This window comes from Lissotriton helveticus, chromosome 3_1 (genome assembly GCF_964261635.1).
Source record: "Lissotriton helveticus chromosome 3_1, aLisHel1.1, whole genome shotgun sequence".
NCBI lineage: Eukaryota > Metazoa > Chordata > Amphibia > Caudata > Salamandridae > Lissotriton > Lissotriton helveticus.
In genome coordinates, this window is record NC_136061.1 from 291,472,505 (window position 1) to 291,498,711 (window position 26,207).

Sequence of the window (26,207 nt, forward strand, 5' to 3'; positions counted from 1 at the left end):
CCTTTCACCATTTTCCAAAATTGCAGCACTATAAAGATGTGTTTTAGGCATCATATTGGTAACTTATTTTAATATTGTTTTTGTTTTCAGGGTTTCTGTTGATTCAAATTCGTAAACATGAACAATGCAGGTGGTATCAGAGGATCTTTACCTGCTGACAGAGTGTTGCTAATTACAATATCTGAGGACTCCTTCAACAAAGAAAATGTGTCATATGCAAAACTAATCAGAAAAAAGCTAACATCAATTGTGGCTGGACAGAAGAGAACTTGAGATGCTGCAGAAATAGGGCAAGACAAAGTTCACAAAAGACTGAAACTGGTGGGTGAAGAGGATCAAATATGTTATCAATGTAACAACAAGAGCTACAAGTCATATACAATGGAAAAACAATGGAAATAAATTGCCACAAAATAGCAGAAACCAGTGAATGACAAGGATCAGAGTCTTCTATGAAAGCGACAACAATCAAATCCAATGCCCATCCTCTAAGAAGATCAATGGCTATCCCAGATGATCTTCAAAGTGTTATCTGTGGTTTAGCCACAACAAGGGCCAAAAGGACTGATGAAAGAACAAAGTACAGAGTATGGGAGTCTCTAAAGGAAAACATGTTTTTATCTGCAGCTAGTTTCTTCCAAGATGAAGTTTTCTGCTGAGTAGCTGAACTAAACAGGGAGGTGACTGTATTTGCAATGGATTTGTAAGTCCACCCGAACTGCATGTGTGCATACATTTGAAAATTCCAATGTACAATGAGCTCCCAGCAGCAACGTAACCGCCAGCCTTCAGTTACGTTTGCACTCTTTAAAAAAGCAAATTAAGTTTTAAAGCCACTCATGAGTGCTGGCTACGGGTTCACACTCAGTGAGATCAGAGAAACAATGGTCAACAGCGATGAAACTGTATTGATCCATAATAATGAAATTAGGATTTTTCTGGTGAGAATGTACAATGACAGAATTCATTTTTGTCAGTTTAACAAAAAGAATGAGCCACTTATAGTATTCTCAGCTGATTTGACTCCTGAAGTTCTTCCTGCCACAATAAGATCACAGGATGCAGTAAAATCAGCAGGAACCATTTAGGAAATGTCCTGAAAGATTTAGATTTTGGACTTAATGACAAATTTTGTGATGGCCCAGAACTCCGCAAATCATGGGTGTCAACAAGAATGCCTGATGTTGTATTAACATTTTTTACATCATTGTTTTATATCAGCAAAGCAAAACTGTTACAAACTGAAGTTCTTGGGTTCAGAACAGAAGCCGACAACATTGATAATGGCTGTGAAGGTATAAACGAAGAAATGGAAAACAATCCCATGAACTGACATGCTTTATTTATTCTGTGCAAATGTACTGTTTTGTCAAATCATGCTTTATTAATTACATCACGATGAAAAGAAAACTCCGTTACACATGATGACTGCCCACGCAATCTATGACAAGGGCAAAAGTAGAGAGCTAATCACGTCAATGAATATGATTGGTATATCAACAAGTTATAATGACATAGTACAGAGCATGAAATTGTTAGCAGCTCATGCTGTAAAATTTTGTGAATCCAACAACACACCACTTCCAAGTCACTTTACCAGTAAAGGATTTACAATTGCTGCTCTTGATCATTTTGATTTTGAAGACAGCTTTTCTTTGTCTGGAACCTCCAGCACACATGATTCTGCCAATGTGCTTTTTCAAGATTATACCAATGAAGTAGCTTCTGGAAAACAAGCTGTGTCAGCTGTAGGCATAAACAAATGAAGCTGCAAACTTATAACGCAACTCCGTTGCCAACGTGTGCAAAATCACTACAAACCATCAAAACATCCCAGTCTACCAGAAAGTTTCAAGGTAGCTGAGGACATGGATCTTCTTCTACCTGATGCTGGTACGCAAAGGTGATTTACATGAATTTATCATATTACGTATTTGGTGCAGACTGAAGGTTGAAGAAAATCAAGTACCTCCATGGGCTAGAATTCATGCACTGATATCCTAGAATACCATCCCACTAAAGAAGGTTGGGTTTTTATCAGTAATACGATCTCAAGTCACAAACTACGCAACAGTATACGTAGCTCTAAATAAATTCTAAATTGTGCATGTTCAGCTTTAAGACCAGGCTACACTGCCAATTTTCTGCGATGAAGGTGTTTTCCATATTGTAGCTGACATTTGTATGAGAAATCCAGTAGGATTTGATGATCTTTATCCAATAATGAGCATTTTACACATGACAAAAGTTGTATAGCAGTGTGCATGAATTTATTTTAGTGGATGTACCCTAGACGATGTATTTTTTGAGGTTGTAATCTTTGGAAGCAAATCTGTCCAGTCAGTATTGAGTGGAACTCATTATCTTTGTTTGTTACAAGGTATGCTCATCATATATGAGGCTATAGAAACATTGCGTTCGAATGCTTTCTGGAACAAGAATAAAAAATTAGGTTTGCATATCTTATCTCAGAAGTGAACAAGGCACAGGGTGCAAATCATTCAAAAAACATAATGCAAAGCCAGGCAATGTTCAATACACTCAGTTCAAAATCAGAAAACCTGAACACCATGGTCGTAGAGTTTGTCATAGAAATCGAAGAAAAAGCAGAACTTTGCAAGTACTGGGGAAATGTTTTACATGTGATAGCTCCAGTAAAAAACTTGGTACATGTTAATCAGGCAGGGGATTGGGAACTGCGCTTGAAGACTGTGGAGTCACTTATTAGTGTGTTTCACAAACTCAGTTGCACAAAGTACCTGAGATACAGGTCCTTGTATGTGGAAAAAGTGAGGAAGCTAGAGGTGGAAAAACCATACCTCTACAGAAAAATAATCCAGAGACATTTTGTGGTGAAAGACAGAGATGGAAGGTTCAATAATGTGGCTCCAGATATGAAACTGGAATAGACGATCCAGAGATCACAGAAAAACTCCAAGGGAATTGTTGGTCAGACATGTAAAAGTGAATATGTTGTTCAATGGTAGCTAGTTTACCATGAAGTCCTTTCTATTTGCAATGCAGATGACCAATGCAAAAGTAATGGACCATTGTGAAAGTTTTCCTCACCACAAACTCGTGGGCAAGAGAGGGGAACATTTGAAAAAACATATCAACAGCCGTCTTCATTTCATGCAGCAGCAAGGAAAAACCCTTTGAAATGACCGTGCCTGTGCAACCTCACAACTTCGTGACCAAACAATATGTGAATAACAATATAAAGATACGTCTATTAGATGTCCTAGGACATAGATCAAGAGCATACCCAGCACTGAAGCAAGAGAGATTTGTATTGAAGGAGAAAAAGCTGTTTGACATAATCACTAAAGCTAAACTTCCACGCTTTAATTGCCGTAGTAAAAGTTTGATCCAGCCGGCCACTACAAAACTGGTTACAAACTACTTTCACAAGCACATAGAGAGATGGATATAGCAAAAGACAGGAGTGAATTTATCAAGGACATTCTGTCGCATGATTTTCTTCCAACAAACACAATATTTGATGGAGATGTTGCAACCAAACCAGTGAAGCACAAACTCATACAAGAGCTAAAAAAAAAAACTTTCACCTGAAGAATTTCAATTTGAAAAGGAGTCCTCATTGAAAACTGTTGTTCTTGTCCACTTTATGTCATGTTAGAGAATGGTCAAGATTTCATCCGTGCAAAACTTCAGAGAAGCCATTCAGACTGTTCTACAGTCATCGAAGTCAATGTGCACCTTGCAAGAACTGCACATTGTCTTTGACAGTTATCTTGAACTATCTGTCAAAGAATACGAGAGAAATAGACAAATGTCTACAAGTGGAACAATTGAAACCTATACCAGTGCAACTTAATAAATTCTGATCATCAACATCGAACAAGATGAACTTGGAGGTGTTAAGTCACCAAAACATTGCTGATGCTTCAGTGAACACTGAATTTCCAATTATTGCAAGTGGAATGATTGTCAATTAGGAGTTGGTGCCTGCGGAGATATCTTCAAAAGTTACGGCCCATATTGTTTAAGAACTTAACAGCAAATTGGAGGAAGCTGACCTTCCTGTTGTGCCATATATTGAATGGGCTGTTTGAAATGGTTCCAATTGGGTCATTGTACTTTCAAATGACACAGACGTTATTATTGTGCTACTTCGATTTGTTGCAATGTTCATAACTTAAGGATTGCAGGAGTTATGGGTACGTTAACAGGCAAGAAAGGACACTTAGGGGCCGATTACGATTCCAGTGGGACTGACACAGACGGCAATTCGGTGTCGGTTCCACTGACATCTTTAACTGCAGTCAGACCGCTGCATTACGATCCCCAAGGACCAACTGACAGCTTCCAATGGGCTCAAGGATCCCATTGGGAGGGCGGTCCGATCACATTTCCCACAATGGGTGCGGTGCCTTCTCAGGAGCCGCCATGGCGATAACGATCCACCTTTCCGCCAGTAATTTCACGTCTGTTCTTCCGACATGAAAAGGATGGCAGAAAAGCTGTTTTGGGGCCCCTAGCAGGGCCCATTTCCCTGTTAGCCCTTTGCTATGGGCCCTGGGGGGCACCTGTGGTGCCCCCTAAACATACCTGCATCGTATGGCAGGCACCACATGGGCCATGCCACAGGCTGCAGGGGTGTTTGTAAGCATGCCTCTTTGCATTGGGGCGTGTGCTGCGGCCCTTTAAAGGAACTTAGCACAAGCCTCAATGCAAAGAGGCACGTTCCCAACTGCCTCCATAGGGATCGGATCCTAATTTGGCGGGCGGGACCACCAACTACCTGTCGGTTGATCCCGTTCCTGTAACGATGGCGGTGAGACATCGTAATCGGCCCCTTAATTCTGCTTCATATTCTGTACAAGAAACGTGACCCAGAGACGCCTAGTGTTCTTATCAAACTTATATCTGGGGTTTGGGGGGTAGCCAAATCACCCTGAAACCAATCATACAAACAACGGCCTCCGAGGGACAAATTTGTGTGTTATTCTATCCACAATAGAATATCACTTACTATTGGGTTATTGCAATCACTTTGCATACATTACTCTACAGATTATGTCCAAAGAAACTGCTCCAGACAGCTGCAACTCACCTTGTACGTTTTTATTTTACTCTTATTACAAATTCATATCTGTCACCACCACTTAATTTAATATACTGAATCATCAACCATTGCCGCTATTACACAAACATTAAAAAGTTCTTATTGCAACAAACATCAAAGACAAATATTTTTTAGATCTTTTTGGACATTAGATTTGATGTGAATTATATACACATGTGGATGACGCACAAAACGGATGGATCCAGTATATTAAACAAAGATACGAGCTGTCTATCAGTTGAACAAATATATGAGGAAAGATTGTATAATGAATGTTTTAATGTTTGTATAAAAGTGACAATGGTGATGACTCAGTATATTAAATTATGTGGTGGTAACAGATATGAATTTGTAATGTGTAAATAAAATAAGAAAAAGGTGAGATGCAGCTGTCTGAAGCAGAAGTGTACCTGCTATGCGGGTCACTTTTGACACAGCACTCACCAATGCACTTCCCAAACAGGGGTAAATGGACAGACTGTTTGTGCCTGGAACCCATTGATAAAAACTGGGTATCGGCAATAGATGGGGTAGAGCAGGTTTCCCGAAATATACACCCAACGTACCTAACCCCCAGACGTTATGCACGCATGTTTAAACAGTACATTTGTTTTAAAAACTAATAAAAGATTTAAACCATAAAGGTGCAGGTTCCAGATGCCCACACTGCCATAAGGTAGATGCAGACTTCTTTCACATGGTGTGGCAGTGTCAAAGTATATAACAATTTTAGCAGAAAGCATTAAGTGAACTGGCGAAGGCAAGCCGGTCGAACTGGGAGCATGCATGTACTCCATTATGGTAGTTGGCTCACCTGTGATCAAGGCTCATTGAAGAACCGAAACACGTAAGGTAAAGAGCACACTGCCATCTGCTGATTTATGGAATAAAATGCTGGTGGTCACTGAAACTGGGCTTCAGCGCTTTCTGGTGTGTGACTATTGTTCACAGGTTGCTCTGTCCTCATTATGCTTGAAGCCACCCTGCAGGGTTGGGGGCTCCCAGTTCAGAGGTAGATGTCTAATTTTGATGTTGGGAGCATGACCAGCTTGACTTTGTGAAACCAAAGGATTCTACCTGGCACTTCTGAGCATGAAGGTTTGAGCAAGGGATACAGGAGGAGTACTCTTTTCCCCTCTCGACTTTTTTGGAACTCGGCGCTTCCAAAAGACGTATTGTGACTTATGGCACTACACAGAGGAGTTTAGCGCTTGAATTTACTTTTCATTTACTGTTCACTAATAGAGAGGGTGAACTCAAAGCTGCTTTGAAATGACACATTGGCCTGTGAAATCTTTCACAAATATACTGTAACTATTGAAATTAAGAATTTGATTGCAGCTTATGAACGCAATCTATGCTGTATTTGGAACTTCCACTGCAATTCATATGTTTATTGGAGTACCTTAACACTGCACTCTGGGTTGTATGATTTTAACATTGAACTGCCGGCCTCGTTATACAGCACACATTTACTCCATTATGTTAATTGACTCACCTGTGATCAAGGCTCATTGAAGAGCCGAAACGCGTATGGTAAAGAGCACGCTGCCATTTGCTGACTGATGGAATAAACCACCGGTAGTCACTGAAACTGGGCTTCAGTGCCTTTTTGGTGTTTGAATATATATATATATATATATATACATATTGTCAAACAAAGTGCCCGAAAGCTTTTGAAAGCGCACTCTTAGCAAGCTGTACCTTCCGGTCATTTTTTCAAAGCATAGGCTGGCGCTGATATAGTTCTGGTTATTTTAATAGACCTGACGCGTTTCATGGCTGCTGCCAATCATCAGAGGTCGCTTTGTAGAAGACTCATGTAGGCAGTTCTGGTTCTTTTAATTGGTTCTTTTCATGCCACGCCCTCAGTGGGCCGTTCAATGTTCGATGTTCCAAATTGCATGCTGGTTGCGGTAGTTCCATCCAGAGACATAATCTTTCCTATAGTAGGTCCTGCATGTTTGTCTTGATTTTTTAAGCATGTCTTCACCCATAGTGGGCCCAGAAAATCAGAGCGAGCATTTGCGCTGCAGTTCGCCCAACCGTATTGGTCCGGATCCGGTTCCGAACACGGCTTCCTTGGGGGTGTCAGGACGGTGCGCTTTCCGCGACAGGGCTGCCGCGTGATTAATTGTCAAACAAAGTGCCCGAAAGCTTTTGAAAGCGCACTCTTAGCAAGCTGTACCTTCCGGTCATTTTTTCAAAGCATAGGCTGGCGCTGATATAGTTCTGGTTATTTTAATAGACCTGACGCGTTTCATGGCTGCTGCCAATCATCAGAGGTCGCTTTGTAGAAGACTCATGTAGGCAGTTCTGGTTCTTTTAATTGGTTCTTTTCATGCCACGCCCTCAGTGGGCCGTTCAATGTTCGATGTTCCAAATTGCATGCTGGTTGCGGTAGTTCCATCCAGAGACATAATCTTTCCTATAGTAGGTCCTGCATGTTTGTCTTGATTTTTTAAGCATGTCTTCACCCATAGTGGGCCCAGAAAATCAGAGCGAGCATTTGCGCTGCAGTTCGCCCAACCGTATTGGTCCGGATCCGGTTCCGAACACGGCTTCCTTGGGGGTGTCAGGACGGTGCGCTTTCCGCGACAGGGCTGCCGCGTGATTAATTGTCAAACAAAGTGCCCGAAAGCTTTTGAAAGCGCACTCTTAGCAAGCTGTACCTTCCGGTCATTTTTTCAAAGCATAGGCTGGCGCTGATATAGTTCTGGTTATTTTAATAGACCTGACGCGTTTCATGGCTGCTGCCAATCATCAGAGGTCGCTTTGTAGAAGACTCATGTAGGCAGTTCTGGTTCTTTTAATTGGTTCTTTTCATGCCACGCCCTCAGTGGGCCGTTCAATGTTCGATGTTCCAAATTGCATGCTGGTTGCGGTAGTTCCATCCAGAGACATAATCTTTCCTATAGTAGGTCCTGCATGTTTGTCTTGATTTTTTAAGCATGTCTTCACCCATAGTGGGCCCAGAAAATCAGAGCGAGCATTTGCGCTGCAGTTCGCCCAACCGTATTGGTCCGGATCCGGTTCCGAACACGGCTTCCTTGGGGGTGTCAGGACGGTGCGCTTTCCGCGACAGGGCTGCCGCGTGATTAATTGTCAAACAAAGTGCCCGAAAGCTTTTGAAAGCGCACTCTTAGCAAGCTGTACCTTCCGGTCATTTTTTCAAAGCATAGGCTGGCGCTGATATAGTTCTGGTTATTTTAATAGACCTGACGCGTTTCATGGCTGCTGCCAATCATCAGAGGTCGCTTTGTAGAAGACTCATGTAGGCAGTTCTGGTTCTTTTAATTGGTTCTTTTCATGCCACGCCCTCAGTGGGCCGTTCAATGTTCGATGTTCCAAATTGCATGCTGATTGCGGTAGTTCCATCCAGAGACATAATCTTTCCTATAGTAGGTCCTGCATGTTTGTCTTGATTTTTTAAGCATGTCTTCACCCATAGTGGGCCCAGAAAATCAGAGCGAGCATTTGCGCTGCAGTTCGCCCAACCGTATTGGTCCGGATCCGGTTCCGAACACGGCTTCCTTGGGGGTGTCAGGACGGTGCGCTTTCCGCGACAGGGCTGCCGCGTGATTAATTGTCAAACAAAGTGCCCGAAAGCTTTTGAAAGCGCACTCTTAGCAAGCTGTACCTTCCGGTCATTTTTTCAAAGCATAGGCTGGCGCTGATATAGTTCTGGTTATTTTAATAGACCTGACGCGTTTCATGGCTGCTGCCAATCATCAGAGGTCGCTTTGTAGAAGACTCATGTAGGCAGTTCTGGTTCTTTTAATTGGTTCTTTTCATGCCACGCCCTCAGTGGGCCGTTCAATGTTCGATGTTCCAAATTGCATGCTGGTTGCGGTAGTTCCATCCAGAGACATAATCTTTCCTATAGTAGGTCCTGCATGTTTGTCTTGATTTTTTAAGCATGTCTTCACCCATAGTGGGCCCAGAAAATCAGAGCGAGCATTTGCGCTGCAGTTCGCCCAACCGTATTGGTCCGGATCCGGTTCCGAACACGGCTTCCTTGGGGGTGTCAGGACGGTGCGCTTCCCGCGACAGGGCTGCCGCGTGATTAATTGTCAAACAAAGTGCCCGAAAGCTTTTGAAAGCGCACTCTTAGCAAGCTGTACCTTCCGGTCATTTTTTCAAAGCATAGGCTGGCGCTGATATAGTTCTGGTTATTTTAATAGACCTGACGCGTTTCATGGCTGCTGCCAATCATCAGAGGTCGCTTTGTAGAAGACTCATGTAGGCAGTTCTGGTTCTTTTAATTGGTTCTTTTCATGCCACGCCCTCAGTGGGCCGTTCAATGTTCGATGTTCCAAATTGCATGCTGGTTGCGGTAGTTCCATCCAGAGACATAATCTTTCCTATAGTAGGTCCTGCATGTTTGTCTTGATTTTTTAAGCATGTCTTCACCCATAGTGGGCCCAGAAAATCAGAGCGAGCATTTGCGCTGCAGTTCGCCCAACCGTATTGGTCCGGATCCGGTTCCGAACACGGCTTCCTTGGGGGTGTCAGGACGGTGCGCTTTCCGCGACAGGGCTGCCGCGTGATTAATTGTCAAACAAAGTGCCCGAAAGCTTTTGGAAGCGCACTCTTAGCAAGCTGTACCTTCCGGTCATTTTTTCAAAGCATAGGCTGGCGCTGATATAGTTCTGGTTATTTTAATAGACCTGACGCGTTTCATGGCTGCTGCCAATCATCAGAGGTCGCTTTGTAGAAGACTCATGTAGGCAGTTCTGGTTCTTTTAATTAGTTCTTTTCATGCCACGCCCTCAGTGGGCCGTTCAATGTTCGATGTTCCAAATTGCATGCTGGTTGGGGTAGTTCCATCCAGAGACATAATCTTTCCTATAGTAGGTCCTGCATGTTTGTCTTGATTTTTTAAGCATATCTTCACCCATTTTTTAAGCATATCTTCACCCATAGTGGGCCCAGAAAATCAGAGCGAGCATTTGCGCTGCAGTTCGCCCAACCCCCAAGGAAGCCGTGTTCGGAACCGGATCCGGACCAATACGGTTGGGCGAACTGCAGCGCAAATGCTCGCTCTGATTTTCTGGGCCCACTATGGGTGAAGATATGCTTAAAAAATCAAGACAAACATGCAGGACCTACTATAGGAAAGATTATGTCTCTGGATGGAACTACCGCAACCAGCATGCAATTTGGAACATCGAACATTGAACGGCCCACTGAGGGCGTGGCATGAAAAGAACCAATTAAAAGAACCAGAACTGCCTACATGAGTCTTCTACAAAGCGACCTCTGATGATTGGCGTCAGCCATGAAACGCGTCAGGTCTATTAAAATAACCAGAACTATATCAGCGCCAGCCTATGCTTTGAAAAAATGACCGGAAGGTACAGCTTGCTAAGAGTGCGCTTTCAAAAGCTTTCGGGCACTTTGTTTGACAATTAATCACGCGGCAGCCCTGTCGCGGAAAGCGCACCGTCCTGACACCCCCAAGGAAGCCGTGTTCGGAACCGGATCCGGACCAATACGGTTGGGCGAACTGCAGCGCAAATGCTCGCTCTGATTTTCTGGGCCCACTATGGGTGAAGATATGCTTAAAAAATCAAGACAAACATGCAGGACCTACTATAGGAAAGATTATGTCTCTGGATGGAACTACCGCAACCAGCATGCAATTTGGAACATCGAACATTGAACGGCCCACTGAGGGCGTGGCATGAAAAGAACCAATTAAAAGAACCAGAACTGCCTACATGAGTCTTCTACAAAGCGACCTCTGATGATTGGCAGCAGCCATGAAACGCGTCAGGTCTATTAAAATAACCAGAACTATATCAGCGCCAGCCTATGCTTTGAAAAAATGACCGGAAGGTACAGCTTGCTAAGAGTGCGCTTTCAAAAGCTTTCGGGCACTTTGTTTGACAATTAATCACGCGGCAGCCCTGTCGCGGAAAGCGCACCGTCCTGACACCCCCAAGGAAGCCGTGTTGGGAACCGGATCCGGACCAATACGGTTGGGCGAACTGCAGCGCAAATGCTCGCTCTGATTTTCTGGGCCCACTATGGGTGAAGATATGCTTAAAAAATCAAGACAAACATGCAGGACCTACTATAGGAAAGATTATGTCTCTGGATGGAACTACCGCAACCAGCATGCAATTTGGAACATCGAACATTGAACGGCCCACTGAGGGCGTGGCATGAAAAGAACCAATTAAAAGAACCAGAACTGCCTACATGAGTCTTCTACAAAGCGACCTCTGATGATTGGCAGCAGCCATGAAACGCGTCAGGTCTATTAAAATAACCAGAACTATATCAGCGCCAGCCTATGCTTTGAAAAAATGACCGGAAGGTACAGCTTGCTAAGAGTGCGCTTTCAAAAGCTTTCGGGCACTTTGTTTGACAATTAATCACGCGGCAGCCCTGTCGCGGAAAGCGCACCGTCCTGACACCCCCAAGGAAGCCGTGTTCGGAACCGGATCCGGACCAATACGGTTGGGCGAACTGCAGCGCAAATGCTCGCTCTGATTTTCTGGGCCCACTATGGGTGAAGATATGCTTAAAAAATCAAGACAAACATGCAGGACCTACTATAGGAAAGATTATGTCTCTGGATGGAACTACCGCAACCAGCATGCAATTTGGAACATCGAACATTGAACGGCCCACTGAGGGCGTGGCATGAAAAGAACCAATTAAAAGAACCAGAACTGCCTACATGAGTCTTCTACAAAGCGACCTCTGATGATTGGCAGCAGCCATGAAACGCGTCAGGTCTATTAAAATAACCAGAACTATATCAGCGCCAGCCTATGCTTTGAAAAAATGACCGGAAGGTACAGCTTGCTAAGAGTGCGCTTTCAAAAGCTTTCGGGCACTTTGTTTGACAATTAATCACGCGGCAGCCCTGTCGCGGAAAGCGCACCGTCCTGACACCCCCAAGGAAGCCGTGTTCGGAACCGGATCCGGACCAATACGGTTGGGCGAACTGCAGCGCAAATGCTCGCTCTGATTTTCTGGGCCCACTATGGGTGAAGATATGCTTAAAAAATCAAGACAAACATGCAGGACCTACTATAGGAAAGATTATGTCTCTGGATGGAACTACCGCAACCAGCATGCAATTTGGAACATCGAACATTGAACGGCCCACTGAGGGCGTGGCATGAAAAGAACCAATTAAAAGAACCAGAACTGCCTACATGAGTCTTCTACAAAGCGACCTCTGATGATTGGCAGCAGCCATGAAACGCGTCAGGTCTATTAAAATAACCAGAACTATATCAGCGCCAGCCTATGCTTTGAAAAAATGACCGGAAGGTACAGCTTGCTAAGAGTGCGCTTTCAAAAGCTTTCGGGCACTTTGTTTGACAATTAATCACGCGGCAGCCCTGTCGCGGAAAGCGCACCGTCCTGACACCCCCAAGGAAGCCGTGTTCGGAACCGGATCCGGACCAATACGGTTGGGCGAACTGCAGCGCAAATGCTCGCTCTGATTTTCTGGGCCCACTATGGGTGAAGATATGCTTAAAAAATCAAGACAAACATGCAGGACCTACTATAGGAAAGATTATGTCTCTGGATGGAACTACCGCAACCAGCATGCAATTTGGAACATCGAACATTGAACGGCCCACTGAGGGCGTGGCATGAAAAGAACCAATTAAAAGAACCAGAACTGCCTACATGAGTCTTCTACAAAGCGACCTCTGATGATTGGCAGCAGCCATGAAACGCGTCAGGTCTATTAAAATAACCAGAACTATATCAGCGCCAGCCTATGCTTTGAAAAAATGACCGGAAGGTACAGCTTGCTAAGAGTGCGCTTTCAAAAGCTTTCGGGCACTTTGTTTGACAATTAATCACGCGGTAGCCCTGTCGCGGAAAGCGCACCGTCCTGACACCCCCAAGGAAGCCGTGTTCGGAACCGGATCCGGACCAATACGGTTGGGCGAACTGCAGCGCAAATGCTCGCTCTGATTTTCTGGGCCCACTATGGGTGAAGATATGCTTAAAAAATCAAGACAAACATGCAGGACCTACTATAGGAAAGATTATGTCTCTGGATGGAACTACCGCAACCAGCATGCAATTTGGAACATCGAACATTGAACGGCCCACTGAGGGCGTGGCATGAAAAGAACCAATTAAAAGAACCAGAACTGCCTACATGAGTCTTCTACAAAGCGACCTCTGATGATTGGCAGCAGCCATGAAACGCGTCAGGTCTATTAAAATAACCAGAACTATATCAGCGCCAGCCTATGCTTTGAAAAAATGACCGGAAGGTACAGCTTGCTAAGAGTGCGCTTTCAAAAGCTTTCGGGCACTTTGTTTGACAATATATATACATATATATATATATATGTGGGGACCGCTAACCACTGCAGCCGTGGGGGCCACAGCACATGCACTCTGCAGGCATACACAGAGGGACACACACTCAGAGTGCTGGTCTGGACAGGAAGTGCCGTGCCACTTCAGTCCGTTTATTTATCTCTTTCTGGCCACGCCTGGCCAGAAAGTGCTACATTGTGTGATAGTGCTTCCGGGGCTCAGGAGAGACCCTCGGAGCACTAGAGCGCTACATCCCTCCCCAACTTGGATTTTGAAAACTTGGAATTTGAAAACAATAGTCAGTGATAGTTCAACAACTGAAATCAGCCAGCTTCTGGCTCGGCCTCGGGTTAGGCCTGAGATCATACCTCCATCTGCCTCGTGCTGGTACCTGCTCAGCCCTCGGGCTAGGTGTTGAAGTACTCGTTTTGCCCTGGTCTGTAGGGTTCGGAAGTGTGCCCGCATCACTGGCTCTTCTTGCTCCTGTCTCGCACTCCTCTCCCATAGGTTCCACGTGGCTGGAGGCGTGCTGTTGAGCGGCCGGTATTTGTTTGAACCAGGAGACATTCCTAGTCACTTCTTCTCCGTCCCGGCGGGCTGTGACCGCTGTCCCTCGCGTTTCTTTGACGACCCACGGTTCTGGCTCAAATGCTGTGTTGAACTTCCCTCCAGGCCTTCTGGTTCGGATCAGCACTGTCTCACCCGGTGTTATATTTCGGGACTGGGCACGCCTCTTATAACTTGCTTTTTCATTCGTTCTTCTCCGCCTCTCTTGGGTGCGCCTGGGTGAATAGGGTGTTGGTGCCCAGTTGTCAGCCATGGGGAGTAGGTCCCTTCTTGGCCCTGCAAACATCAATGCCCATGGTGATTGTTGCGTGGTGCTGTGGGGTGTGCTTCTGTACTCCCGCAGAAATGACTGAAGAGCTTCCTCTGGTTCTTTCCCTTCAGCAGTGGCGATTCGTAGAATCTTGTTGGTTGTCCTCATGAACCGCTCCACCTCGCCGTTTGCTTGAGGCCATTGGGGCGTAATTCGGTGATGACGGATGCCTAGGTTGTGCAAGAACTCCCGGAATTCGCTCCCTTGGAATGGGGGGCCATTGTCCGTTTTGATGACAAGGGGAACTCCAAACATGGCAAAAGACTTGCTCAGAAGTGGGCGGATGTTGGCAAAACTAGTGGAGGCGGCCAGATCTACAATTGGGTATTTCGTGTAGTTGTCAATCAGCACGACGGTGACTCTCCCATCTGGGAAACTCCCAAAGTCCAGACTGAGCCATGACCATGGTGATGGAGCATGTTCCTCCGTGATTATTGGCGCAGGGGCGTCAGCTGAGCTAGTTATTTGGCATGCTCGGCACTGGCGTACCACGGTGTCAACAGCGTCTTCCAGGTTGGGAAACCAGACTTTCTCTCGCATCCTAGCCTTCATCCGGCGGGTGCCCTGGTGTCCTTTGTGTGCCAGGATCGTCGCCCTTTCTTGTAGAGTCTTGGGGATGATTACTCGGTGGCCTCTGAGGATGAGGCCATTGCTTGCTTGGCTCAAGTCATGTCGCACTCTCCAGAATTGTGTCAGGCGGGTTCGGTCTTCCTCGCCCCACTCGCTGACATTCCGTAGGAAGTTTTCCCAGGATCCTGACTGTATGGCATCTGCCACCCGCTGGACGACCGTGTCATTTGCATACTCAGGTATGATGGCGTCAGCTGTGAGAGCCTGGGGACATGATGCGGTTGACAACATGTCTACGAATTCTTCGGTGGGGCCTTCAAGCTCCGTTAGTCGGCACTCCTCTGGGCCTGGATGCCTTGAAAGAAAGTCTGCGGGGTTCTTGGCCCCAGGGCGGTAAGTAAGGTCCATTTGGTACTGTTGCACTTGTATCGCCCAGCGTTCTATCCTCGGGGGTGGATGAGGAGCGGTGCCCTTGAACAAGGGTATCAGCGGCTGGTGGTCTGTTACCATGCGGAAAGGGTGTCCAGAGATGTATAAGTGGAAATGAGCACACGCCCATTTCACTGCCAGGGCCTCTCTCTCGATTTGCGAGTACCTTGATTCAGTCGAGGTTAGTGCTTTGCTTGCAAATGCTAGTGGCGACCATGTTCCAGGCTCGGTTTCCTGTGATATCAATGCTCCTAGGCCGACCGGGCTGGCGTCTACTACTATTTCGGTGGGCTTGGAAGTGTCGAAGTAGGCCATCGTGGTACTGTCTAGCAGCGCTGTTTTTATTTGGTCGAATGCTTTGGCTTCAGTCTCTGTCCATCGCCATGCGTTCTCCTTCTTGGTTAGGTTCCTCAGCGGTTCTGCGATTGTGGCCAAGTTGGGGATGAACCTCGCACAATATTGCGCCATCCCCAGGAAGCTTTGCACTTCTGACGCCGTGGTTGGTGCAGGGGCATTCTTGATAGCCACCGATTTGCGGGGGTCAACAGCGACTCCTTCTGACCCGAACACATAGCCAAAGAATTCGATGGACTTCTTGAAGAATTGACACTTGTCCTTGTGAGGGGTCACGCCATACTGTGCAAGTCTGTGTAGCGTTGCTTTTAACCTGTTATGATGTTCTTCGCTCGTTTTGGCGTGGATCAAAATGTCGTCGCTGACGTTCAGCACTCCTTGGAGCCCAGAGAGGATTTCTTTGATTGTGTTTTGGAAAATCTCGGCTGCGGATGAGATCCCAAAGTTTAACCTCTTGTATCGCCTCAATCCAAGGTGTGTCGAGAAAGTTGTTATGTATCTGCTTTCTTCGGCCAGCCGCAGCTGGTGATAACCTGCATTGAGGTCCAGTTTAGAAAACCATTGGGAGCCGTTTAGGTCAGTGAGGATGTCGTCGACTGTCGGTGTGAGGTGTCGTTCACGGCGAATGGCTTTGTTAGGGATCCTCATGTCAATGCAAATTCGGATTTTCCCCGGTTGCTTCGGTTTCTCGGCTATTACCATGGGGGACACCCATGGTGTCGGTCCGGACACCTTTTCGATCACCCCCTGTGATTCCAGCAGGTTCAGTTCTTGCTCGACTGCGGCACGTAGGTGGAATGGCACTCTTCGGTGTCGGAGCGCAATTGGTTGCACAGCCGGGTCTATGTGTAGCTTGATAGGTGGGTGCTTGATAGTTCCAAGGCCTGTGAACAGCTTGGGGAACATGAGTAGGATGTCTTCTACTTGCAGTGCTTGTACTGCGTTTGCGAAGGCAATGAGGCCTAGGTCTTCCGCCGTGTTGCTCCCTACCAACAGGTCTGCCTCTTTGTCTATCACGTGGAACGTGGTCGTGACTTCCTGGTCCTCTGCTCGGACTTGGACTACCATCTTGCCCCGCAGCGGGAGGGGATCCTGACTGCCATAGGTGAAGATCCTGGCTTTGGAGGGAACAAGTGTGGGTTTCGGGTTCAATGCTTTGTAATGTTGGATGCCCATTACATTTACCGTGGCTCCGGTATCAATGACTCCAATAGCTGGTGATCCGTGGATCTGTATCTGGCACTTGGGTTGTGGCCGTCGGCTTTTCTTCAGCTCGCTGACAAATGATACGAAATAGCACTCGTCCTCGTCGTCTGTAGACGAATCATCATATTGGGGCTGCTGTGTTCTGTGCGACCTAGTTGAGCGTGATGTTGTGGGCTCATCTAGCGACAGTTGCTTGATCGCTCCAGCGGCTGACCTTCTTCCCGAAGCGTTCTGTCTGCGAGACCCTCCTGTGCACACGCTGGCGAAGTGATTGGGGATACCGCACTTGGAGCATGTCTTCCCACGTGCTGGGCAGCCATCTTGGGCGTGTTCATCCTTGCCGCAATAGCCACACGGTGCTTGGCGTCGTGTTCGCGTCGGTCCTCGCCCTCTGCCTACACGGCTCGATGCGCGCACTGCATCCATCCGTTCTGTCTTGACCACCGTCCCCGCTTCATGGTGTGGATTGAGGGCTGCTTCCATCGCGGAGGCGCGGGCGTCGGATAGTTCATGGGAACGCGCAAGGATCAAAATTTCGTCGAGGGATATCCGCGGCTGTCTCAGGATTAATGTTCGCAGGTGTTTGTTGCGACAGCCCTGGATGAGCTGTGCTGTGACTTCTTTCTTCTCGTCATCCTCAGTACACGTGCTTATCAGGTCTCTTAGTCGCGCGTGAAACGCGTCCATTGTTTCCCCTTCCCGTTGTTTGGCTTGTCGGAACTTGAATCTCTCGTAGTGGGGATTCAATTGGGGGTCGAAATGGGCGTTGAGCGCGTTAACAGCAGCATCAAAGTCATTGGCCGCACCTGTGTTGGGGAGGTGTCTAAATAGCTTGTACAGTTCTGTGCCACCGAAGTGGAGCAGTAGAGAACGCTTTACTTCATTGTCTTTCTCTCGGGTGGCTGTGAAGTAATTGTTAAGTTGCCCTAGCCACACTGCCCATCGGGGTGCCGCCGTTCCAGGGTCAATCAGTTCGCTGAAAGGCGGTAGTGCTTGTAGCTGGGCATGTGTGGAGGGTGTCGGGGCCTGCACTGCAGGGGGCGCTGCTGCCTGTGGGGCACCTCCGGTGGCTCCTCCTTGGTCTGGAGACATGCTCGCGTGGGTTGTATTGCCTTGTGCTTGTTTGTACTGCTGGATTGTCTGGTAGTGTCTTGTGCTTGTTTGGACTTTGACTTGCCTTGTATTACCTTGTGCTTGTTAGGATTGCTGGATCGCTTGGGTGCACGCTTTATTGTGGCCTCTGATCCCCCAGCGTCTGGTGTTGCTGGGCCTGCGCGCCGTTCCTCTCTGCCTCGCGTGCTCACGCGGTGAGAGCCTGAAGCCTGCGTCGGCCTCACTCTTCTGCGCATGCGCGCATTTCTCAGCCGGCTGGCTGGGCCTTTTCTCCGGCGCTTCCTTCCCCGCTTCAGAGCGTCGCCGGTACCGGTCCCTCACGCAGCTTCTGGTATGCGCTGCTTACCGGTAGGCGATCTCTTTCTTTTCTCGCTTCTGGGTCCCTCGTGTTGGCCTTCGGTACTGGGCCTGTGGGGGTCAAGGCCGGTCCGGAGTTCGGCGTCTCCGGCGCTCCTGTCAGCGGGTCCGCTTGTGTGTTTGGGCGTATCCCACCCTCGTCGCCAGTGTGGGGACCGCTAACCACTGCAGCCGTGGGGGCCACAGCACATGCACTCTGCAGGCATACACAGAGGGACACACACTCAGAGTGCTGGTCTGGACAGGAAGTGCCGTGCCACTTCAGTCCGTTTATTTATCTCTTTCTGGCCACGCCTGGCCAGAAAGTGCTACATTGTGTGATAGTGCTTCCGGGGCTCAGGAGAGACCCTCGGAGCACTAGAGCGCTACAATATATACATATATATATATATATATATATATATATATATATATATATATATATATTTCTCCAACAAGGCAACAGCATTCGTAGCCTCAAACGGATAGCACAAACGAAAATCTTCAAGCTGGGTGCTTTATTATGCAGACCCCCTCTGGCAGACGCGTTTTGCCTCACGGCTTCATCAATGTCAGTTTGTTTGTGCAAACACGGAAGTATTTAAAAACACAATACGTCACATGTTAGAGTAAACATAATAGACGGACTTATGCAACATTAGGTGTAATATTCATGGCAGCCATCTTATAATGTGTTATTTACATAAAAATGAATGTTAAAAACAAAGTGCTCTGTGCTTTGTGCATGGTTAAAAGAACAACTCAATTGCAATAGGATCCAGGGTGAACCAAAATTACAGTGCATCTTTAAGACATTCATTAAATATTTTCTTATATTTGTTTATGCACTCCTATTTATAATTACTAAACATATTCAATGATGTACAACACCGTTACCCTTGTGTCCTGCATAATTGCGCCCTGAATGGGCAGTCACACTGTCAAGCCTTTTTTATAAAGAGAGGGTTTTCTTACTTTAGGATATTTCATGATTTCGGGCAATAGATATCTACACCTATTTCTACTCTCAAATATTTTGCCTTATCTCTTAACCGGGGTAAGCTCTCCTACTATATCCAAGATTTATTATTCCAAATGGGTCCACGCCTGCAAAGGGTTTGAGAGGGAGCAGGACAATGGCGCTCAAGCAGATGACCAGTGACTGAGTAGTGGTAGAGTCGAACAAATTTGTTGACGGTGCTGCCAGTGCAGAGGAAGACCCTGAACCTCTGTGTGAGTTAAAAGCAAAAGCCCTTAACACTGCAACAATTACAAAAGATCCTGCCCACACGTTTTGGAATAAACAGTATAGATACAGTAAAGGTACTCAAGAAAGTTGACACTGGTGGTTCAAAGTAAGTCGTTTATGTAGATGGTATTCTTTTTAGAAGTGAAAAACAACGCCAGCCGACACGAGTTTCGTCATCAGGACAATGCCTGTGATCCTTCAGGGCTGTAAATCATACAAGTGAAGAAAAGAGAAACGGAAAATATATATACATATAAGTACACCGTCATAATTTTTTACACGTGCGTGTCGTGTCACGATAGACACTAAAGGTGACTTTAGTGACTTGGAAATCGGCCATTTCTCACCACCTTGGCATGCATGTTTTAACCGACTTCCTTAAACACTCGTTTCACGCACATCTTTCTCTGCGCCTGACAGGATCATGTTTTAGTTAGTCAGTCTTAAACCACGTAGATTGTTGTTATCACTTGATGCATGATAAATATATACCGCCTCGTCTGCTGTTTTCATTAATTAGTACATACACGTTACCGTTTTGACTAAGTAGATCACGCACAAGAGCTGTTCGCGCTACCGGTTTTCAATCTTTTGTAACGATCATAACCAACACTTGTTTGGCCTGCATAGCAACATGTTGGATCTTACTAGTAATACTTGCCTTTTGAATCTGGATAACAATAAGACAATTTTGACAGTACCATTGTCTAGAGAGGTGTGACTAGGCTTGTTACGATCCGATTGCCATTAGCCTATGTCTAAATTAGCTCAGATGTTTTTCTGCTAACCATGGGTAAAACAGTTGTACTCTCATTCTCTGATACTTACTCTTTAGAATTATCTACATTTCAGTATCAATAGTTGCATGTACTCATAGATATTGTAGCATTTGCTTTTCTCTATGACAAATGATTCACCGCATCCAGGCTCATATACTTGTTTTCGACTTGTTTTTCTTCCCACCTTTTCACTTGATGCATTTCAAGTGGTGTTTTGCAGTTGCAAGCACCACACACCATCACCACTAATTTGTTTTTCTTATTAAAAAAATTACTAGGGTTTCCACTATCTATTAGGGTGTAAGATGTCTTTTCACCTTTAGTGTCTATCGTGACACGACACGCACATGTAAAATATTATGACTGTGTACTTATATGCATATATATTTTCCGTTTCTCTTTTCTTCACTTTTATGATTTACAGCCCTGAAGAGTCACAGGCATTGTCCGGATGACGAAACACGTGCCGGCTGGCGTTGTTTTTCACTTCTAAAAAGAATACCATCTACATAAACGACTTACTTTGAACCACCGGTGTCAACTTTCTTATGAGTACCTTTACTGTATCTATACTGTTTATTCCAAAACGTGGGCCCAGTATCTTTTGTCATTATTTAGCCCTAGTGGTGCTTTGGTTTGAAGGTCAATTATATATCTTGACTCCAAAGCCCGCAGTCTGCACACCCTATCCTCACCTCTCTCATGTTTTTCTACCTGATTTAAGCAGCAGAATTTAAAGAGATGCCTGTTGCTCTGATGGTATTTCTCAAAATGGCGAGCAACAGGGTGGGTAGCATCTTTGTTTGTAATGGCGCACATATGTTCCAGGAGGCGCTTTTTGGTTTGGTGGATGGTGCTACCAATGTATCTTTTATGACCAGGGCATATTAGGCAGTACACTGTGAAATCAGAATTGAAGTTCAAAAACTGCTTTATTTTTCTGACAGACCTAGGATCCCCTGGTCTGCCATTAAAGGTGGCGGTTTTGTTACTGTTTTTGCAGGCCTTGCAGTTTTTACAAGGAAAGAAACCTGCAACACCCAATCTGTTTTTAGTCAAGGGGGTCTGATTGAAATAGCTGTGTATTAAAAAAAAAAGAATTAAAAAAAGAATATATATATATATATATATATATATATATATATATATATATATATATATATATATATATATATATATCAATGCTCGAAGGTGTCCACCTTTGAGTAGCACGCGAACAGCAGCTTGGTTTATGTATAGGTGAGGACGGGGATCCACTCGTAGACGCCGCTCCGTACGGGATCTGCCCGACGCGTTTCGAAGCTCCATATGCTTCTCTTCAGGGGCTTTAGCGGAAGCGGTGTGCGCAACCGCCGACCCACTTCCCCATTTTATATATAACACACACACCGATGGGAGGCTCAAATGAGACTGTGTATTCTGAGAAGTGTGGTCCGGGAAGCACACAATCAAGTCCTGTATGGACTCCACAAGTGGGCCCGTCCTCGATTCCAAGTACAACTACTGCTTCACTTTCGTGACCCCCAGGGTACCGGGGTGGTGCATACTCCGCGGCTGGACGGCCGCGTATAAATCAATGCTCGAAGGTGTCCACCTTTGAGTAGCACGCGAACAGCAGCTTGGTTTATGTATAGGTGAGGACGGGGATCCACTCGTAGACGCCGCTCCGTACGGGATCTGCCCGGCGCGTTTCGAAGCTCCATATGCTTCTCTTCAGGGGCTTTAACGGAAGCGGTGTGCGCAACCGCCGACCCACTTCCCCATTTTATATATATATATATATATATATATATATCTATATATATATATATAGATATATATATATATATATAAAAACTGAAAAAAACAAAGGTTACAAGGACATTATTACTAGCAAATAGAATTTAAAAAAACTTAGAAATTCACACAAAAAACCAAAGGGTACAGGAGCGTTATAGTTAGGGTCAGATTTTACTCGTACAAGACCAGAGAAATTCAGCCATTATAGTTAGCTGAGTTAACTATTACTTGCGCCCCAGGGCTGCGTGGGTCCTCGTGGCCCCCCCACATTTCATACACTTAGACCCGGAAAGGTGGCGGTCCCCGGGGCTGTATGGGGGGCCCCCATGCATAATAATCAAAAACAGCCCCGGAGAGGCGCGGGCTCCTGCTTTTTTTATTTTTTATTGCCCCGGGACCTGGCCCAGCCAGGTGCCTAAAACAGGGCTTTGCTTGTTTATTTATTTTTGGCTGGATTCATGGATCTACCACGAATCCAATCAATTTTTTTTTCAAAAAATGCTTTTTTCGACCCGGGGGACCCCCTGCTCAGGCCTAAGGGGTCAGTGGTTTCTACCCTGTCCCCTTTTCTTTTTTTAACATTTTTGCTTGTGACTCTGTTCAACCGAGTCACAAGATGGCTGCCAACGGTTCCTGGTTTGAAGTGCTGCCAGCCAATCAGATCTCAGGCAGGAGATTGGGAGGGTTTGCGGACCCACCGCAGCCACAGTTGTATATCTGAGATTTCTTTACATTTTTCAGGAACTACTAAACAGATTTATACTATTTAACAAGAAGAGTGCTTTCTGGACCAAGAGCTACTTTGCTACCAAATTGGTAATAATTTGGTGTAATTCTGTTCCTCATCGTGGTTTCAGTATTTACTGCTGCATTACAACGCAGGCAGTCGAAATTGAAACCAGACGGTCATTCTGGTTGGAATCAAGCCAGGCTCAAGGAGCTGGCTTTCCATGTCGGGCTTTCCGATATGGAAAGCATGTCTACAAGCGACATTGGGGCCCCTAGCAAGGCGCCCTTTAACCATGTGGCCCCTAGTTGGGGCCAAAGGGGCACCTATGCTGCCCCCCTGTGAATCCCTGCACCGTATGGCAGGCACCGTAAGGTGCCATGGTGCAGGGATTCGCACAAACTCCAATTTCTCTATGAGAGCTTGTGCTATGTCCGGTTTATGGCCGCAGCACAAGCTCCCGTAGCGAAATGGGAGATTGTGACCGCACCATGTAATTAGGTCTGCGGAACTGCCAACCCATGGTCGGCCAGTTCCCATACCGATACGGTGTCGGGCAGACACAAGTCCGCCTGACATCATATTAAGGCCCTTAGTAGTAAACCTACATGTGTTGAGATCTCCCCATAGAAAGAAAGAATAGGTGAAGGTGAAGATTTCCACCCATAGGTCTGTGAATTGCATTTTGTAGTAAGTAATACTTCTGTAGTACAATTTTCAGTACTTCAAAATACAGTTTGGGCTTCGTGCACTAAGACATTAGATCAGATATAAAATATAATGATCCTTATGTATGAGCATGACATGCTAAACACCGAACAACACAACAAAGAGAATACAGAATGAACAGGAATAGTCCAACAGAGAAATGACAATGAGATGTAGTTGGTAATGCTGTGAACTCAACAAAATAAGCTGGATCTATCAGTCATATATGAAATACTTACCAGCAAGCTTGGTTGGTTAGGATACTCGCTGAAATGTTTCTGAACAAATTGAGGGCCAAGAAGCTGGAAGATCATTTGTCTTTTTTTGGGCTCCTGGAGATGTTCCTTAATCTCATCAGCAAGAACTGCTCCAAGCTTGTCTAAAACCTAGAAGGAATCAAAGATTTAGTGTACATTCCTCAGCTCAGTCTCAGACATAAGTCAAGCTCTCTTTAATTTGTAATGACAGGGCACAAACAATGCTCCCTTTCTGCACTGAGGAATGGACATCAGGAAACTGGATGAAATACAAAAAATCCAAGACTAAAGTCACCTTTATTTGGAGCTGATATAATCTCCTCAGTATTCAGTGGCAAGCCTGACACTTTTTACTCTACAAAGGGGATGGATGGACAAGTGGCTGATTTGTCAGCTGTGGAATTAGGAGACCTAAGCTCTAATGCTGGCTACTAAATTACACCAGTTATGTGAGCCTGCAAAATCACTTTGTCCCTCTGTGGCTTCGATCTATTACATCTTCCAATGCTTACAGACTTTTTCAGTTCTACTGTGTATATAAATGTGTGAAGTGTGTTTAGTCGGGCAGACTAACTAATATTTTAACATATTAAAAAAATGACATTTCTAAAGTGCTTTTAGATTTCCTTCATGTGGTTGACCTTGGCTCAGTTGCTGAGTGGTTGCATTTTCCCCAAGTTAGTTCCACATCACAGACATTATTTTAGCTGAACTAAATAATTATTCCATTCATATTTTTATTCCCTTGATTGGCTCATAGTGGTAGGAGCTCAAATTCAGCTCTCTGTCTGACACGGCCTTGAACACAGAAGCCTATTAGGTAGTCTTCCAAACTTTGAAGAAGTCGAAGCAACTTAGCCTGTAGCAGAGGCAGTGGTTGACATAAGGCCACCTGCTTTGGTCCTGCAGGACTTTCTGAAGCTTTGAACTGGTGGGAAGTTGGGAGACTTCCCTAGAGACAAGGTCAACTCTGCTCAAACACCTGCAGAATGTTGGGGCGAGGCTCTCCAGTCAGAGTCAACCATCACCAACATACTGTTGCACAGTACTAAATTGGCTTCCAGCCCATACTAAGCAAGGGCTGCTAAGTTATAGTATGAGATTTTGAATTTTTATATAAGGCTATATGCAGCACCAGGATGCTTCAGGGCACAAGCTGCACTTAGATATTGTGAGAAAACCAAACATTGTAATAGAACCTATACTGGGAGAACATCTAAAAGAGGCGACTGCTCAGGGCCCTTCTGGTTCTGAGGTGTTTTTAGACAGAAGGTCGGAGTCCAGGAAGAATGTTCCATAACATTGATCCCTGTACCAAGAAGCTCTCAACACCTTACTTTCAATCAAACCGAACATCAAAACGCATTTGTAAAGTGCAACACTATCACTCCTAGTGGTATCTGGGCACTGCGTCCCTGTCAAAGACCCATGTCTTGAGTCTCTTTCTGAAGTCCACCAGCGAGGGGGCTGAATAGAGCTGGAGGGGAAGGTCGTTCCAGGATTTGACAGCGGTGTAGAAGAAGGAGCGGCCACCACTGTGGCTGTGACGGATGCAGGTGTGTGTACGAGGGTGAGCGTAGAGGAGCGCCGTGTCTGGAGGGTTGGTGTAAGTTCAGTCAATGGTTGAGGTAGGCCGGTCCTAGGTCGTGGAGGGCTTTGTAGGGGTGCGTGAGGATCTTGAACTAGCATCTCCTCTGAATGGGGAGTCAGTAGAGGGCTGTCAGGTGGGGCGCGATGTGGATTTGTTTGGGGAGGTCCAGGATGAGTCTGGCCGCCACATTCTGTATGGTCTGGAGCCTTCTGAGGCGCTGGGTAGAGGGCATTACCGTAATCGAGGCAGCTGGTCACAAGGGCCTGAGTGACGGTCTTTCTGGTGTTCATTGGGATCTATCTGAAGATTCTGCAGAGCATGTAAAGTGTGTGAAAACAGGAGGAGGCAACTGCGTTGGCTTGTCGTTTCATGGTCAGTTGACTGCTGAGGATAATGCCGAGGTTGCGTGTATGATCGGTCAGTGAGGGTGTGGGTCCAAATTTTGCAGGCCACCAGCTGTGGTCCCATGCAGAGGTGTTCTTCCCAAAGATCAGTACTCCCATCCATTTGGCTCTGTTGGTCATGGCATTGAAGAAGTTGGTTTTGGTGTTGAAGGGCTCCTCGGTGAGCGAGAGGATTAGTTGAGTGTCATCTGCGTAGGAGATTATGTTAAATCCATGGGATCTGTTGACATCTGCGAGGAGGGTCATGTAGATGTCGAACAGGGTGAGGCTGAGGGATCATCCTTGTGGTACGCTGCACATGATGTCTTTGGGGGTAGAGGTGAAGGGAGCAAGTCGGATGCTCTGTTTGTGGAGTTTGGTTTGTTTGCACGAGGGATGCCCATGGCATAGTTTAATAAAATCACAAGGTCAGAGCTGGAATATACCATC

The 26,207-nt window shown here is 45.9% G+C and overlaps 1 protein-coding gene across 2 annotated transcripts in view; it reads right to left on the reverse strand.

The window, feature by feature from the left end:
- The window catches only part of LOC144822378 (uncharacterized), a 1,092,528-nt gene that overhangs the window by 905,353 nt on the left and 160,968 nt on the right, over window positions 1-26,207 (reverse strand). For both annotated transcript variants that reach the window (XM_078679823.1, XM_078679822.1), the window contains exon 3: window positions 23,766-23,912. In XM_078679823.1, coding sequence (XP_078535949.1) covers window positions 23,766-23,912 — 147 coding nt within the window. The remainder of the gene's footprint in view (window positions 1-23,765; window positions 23,913-26,207) is intronic.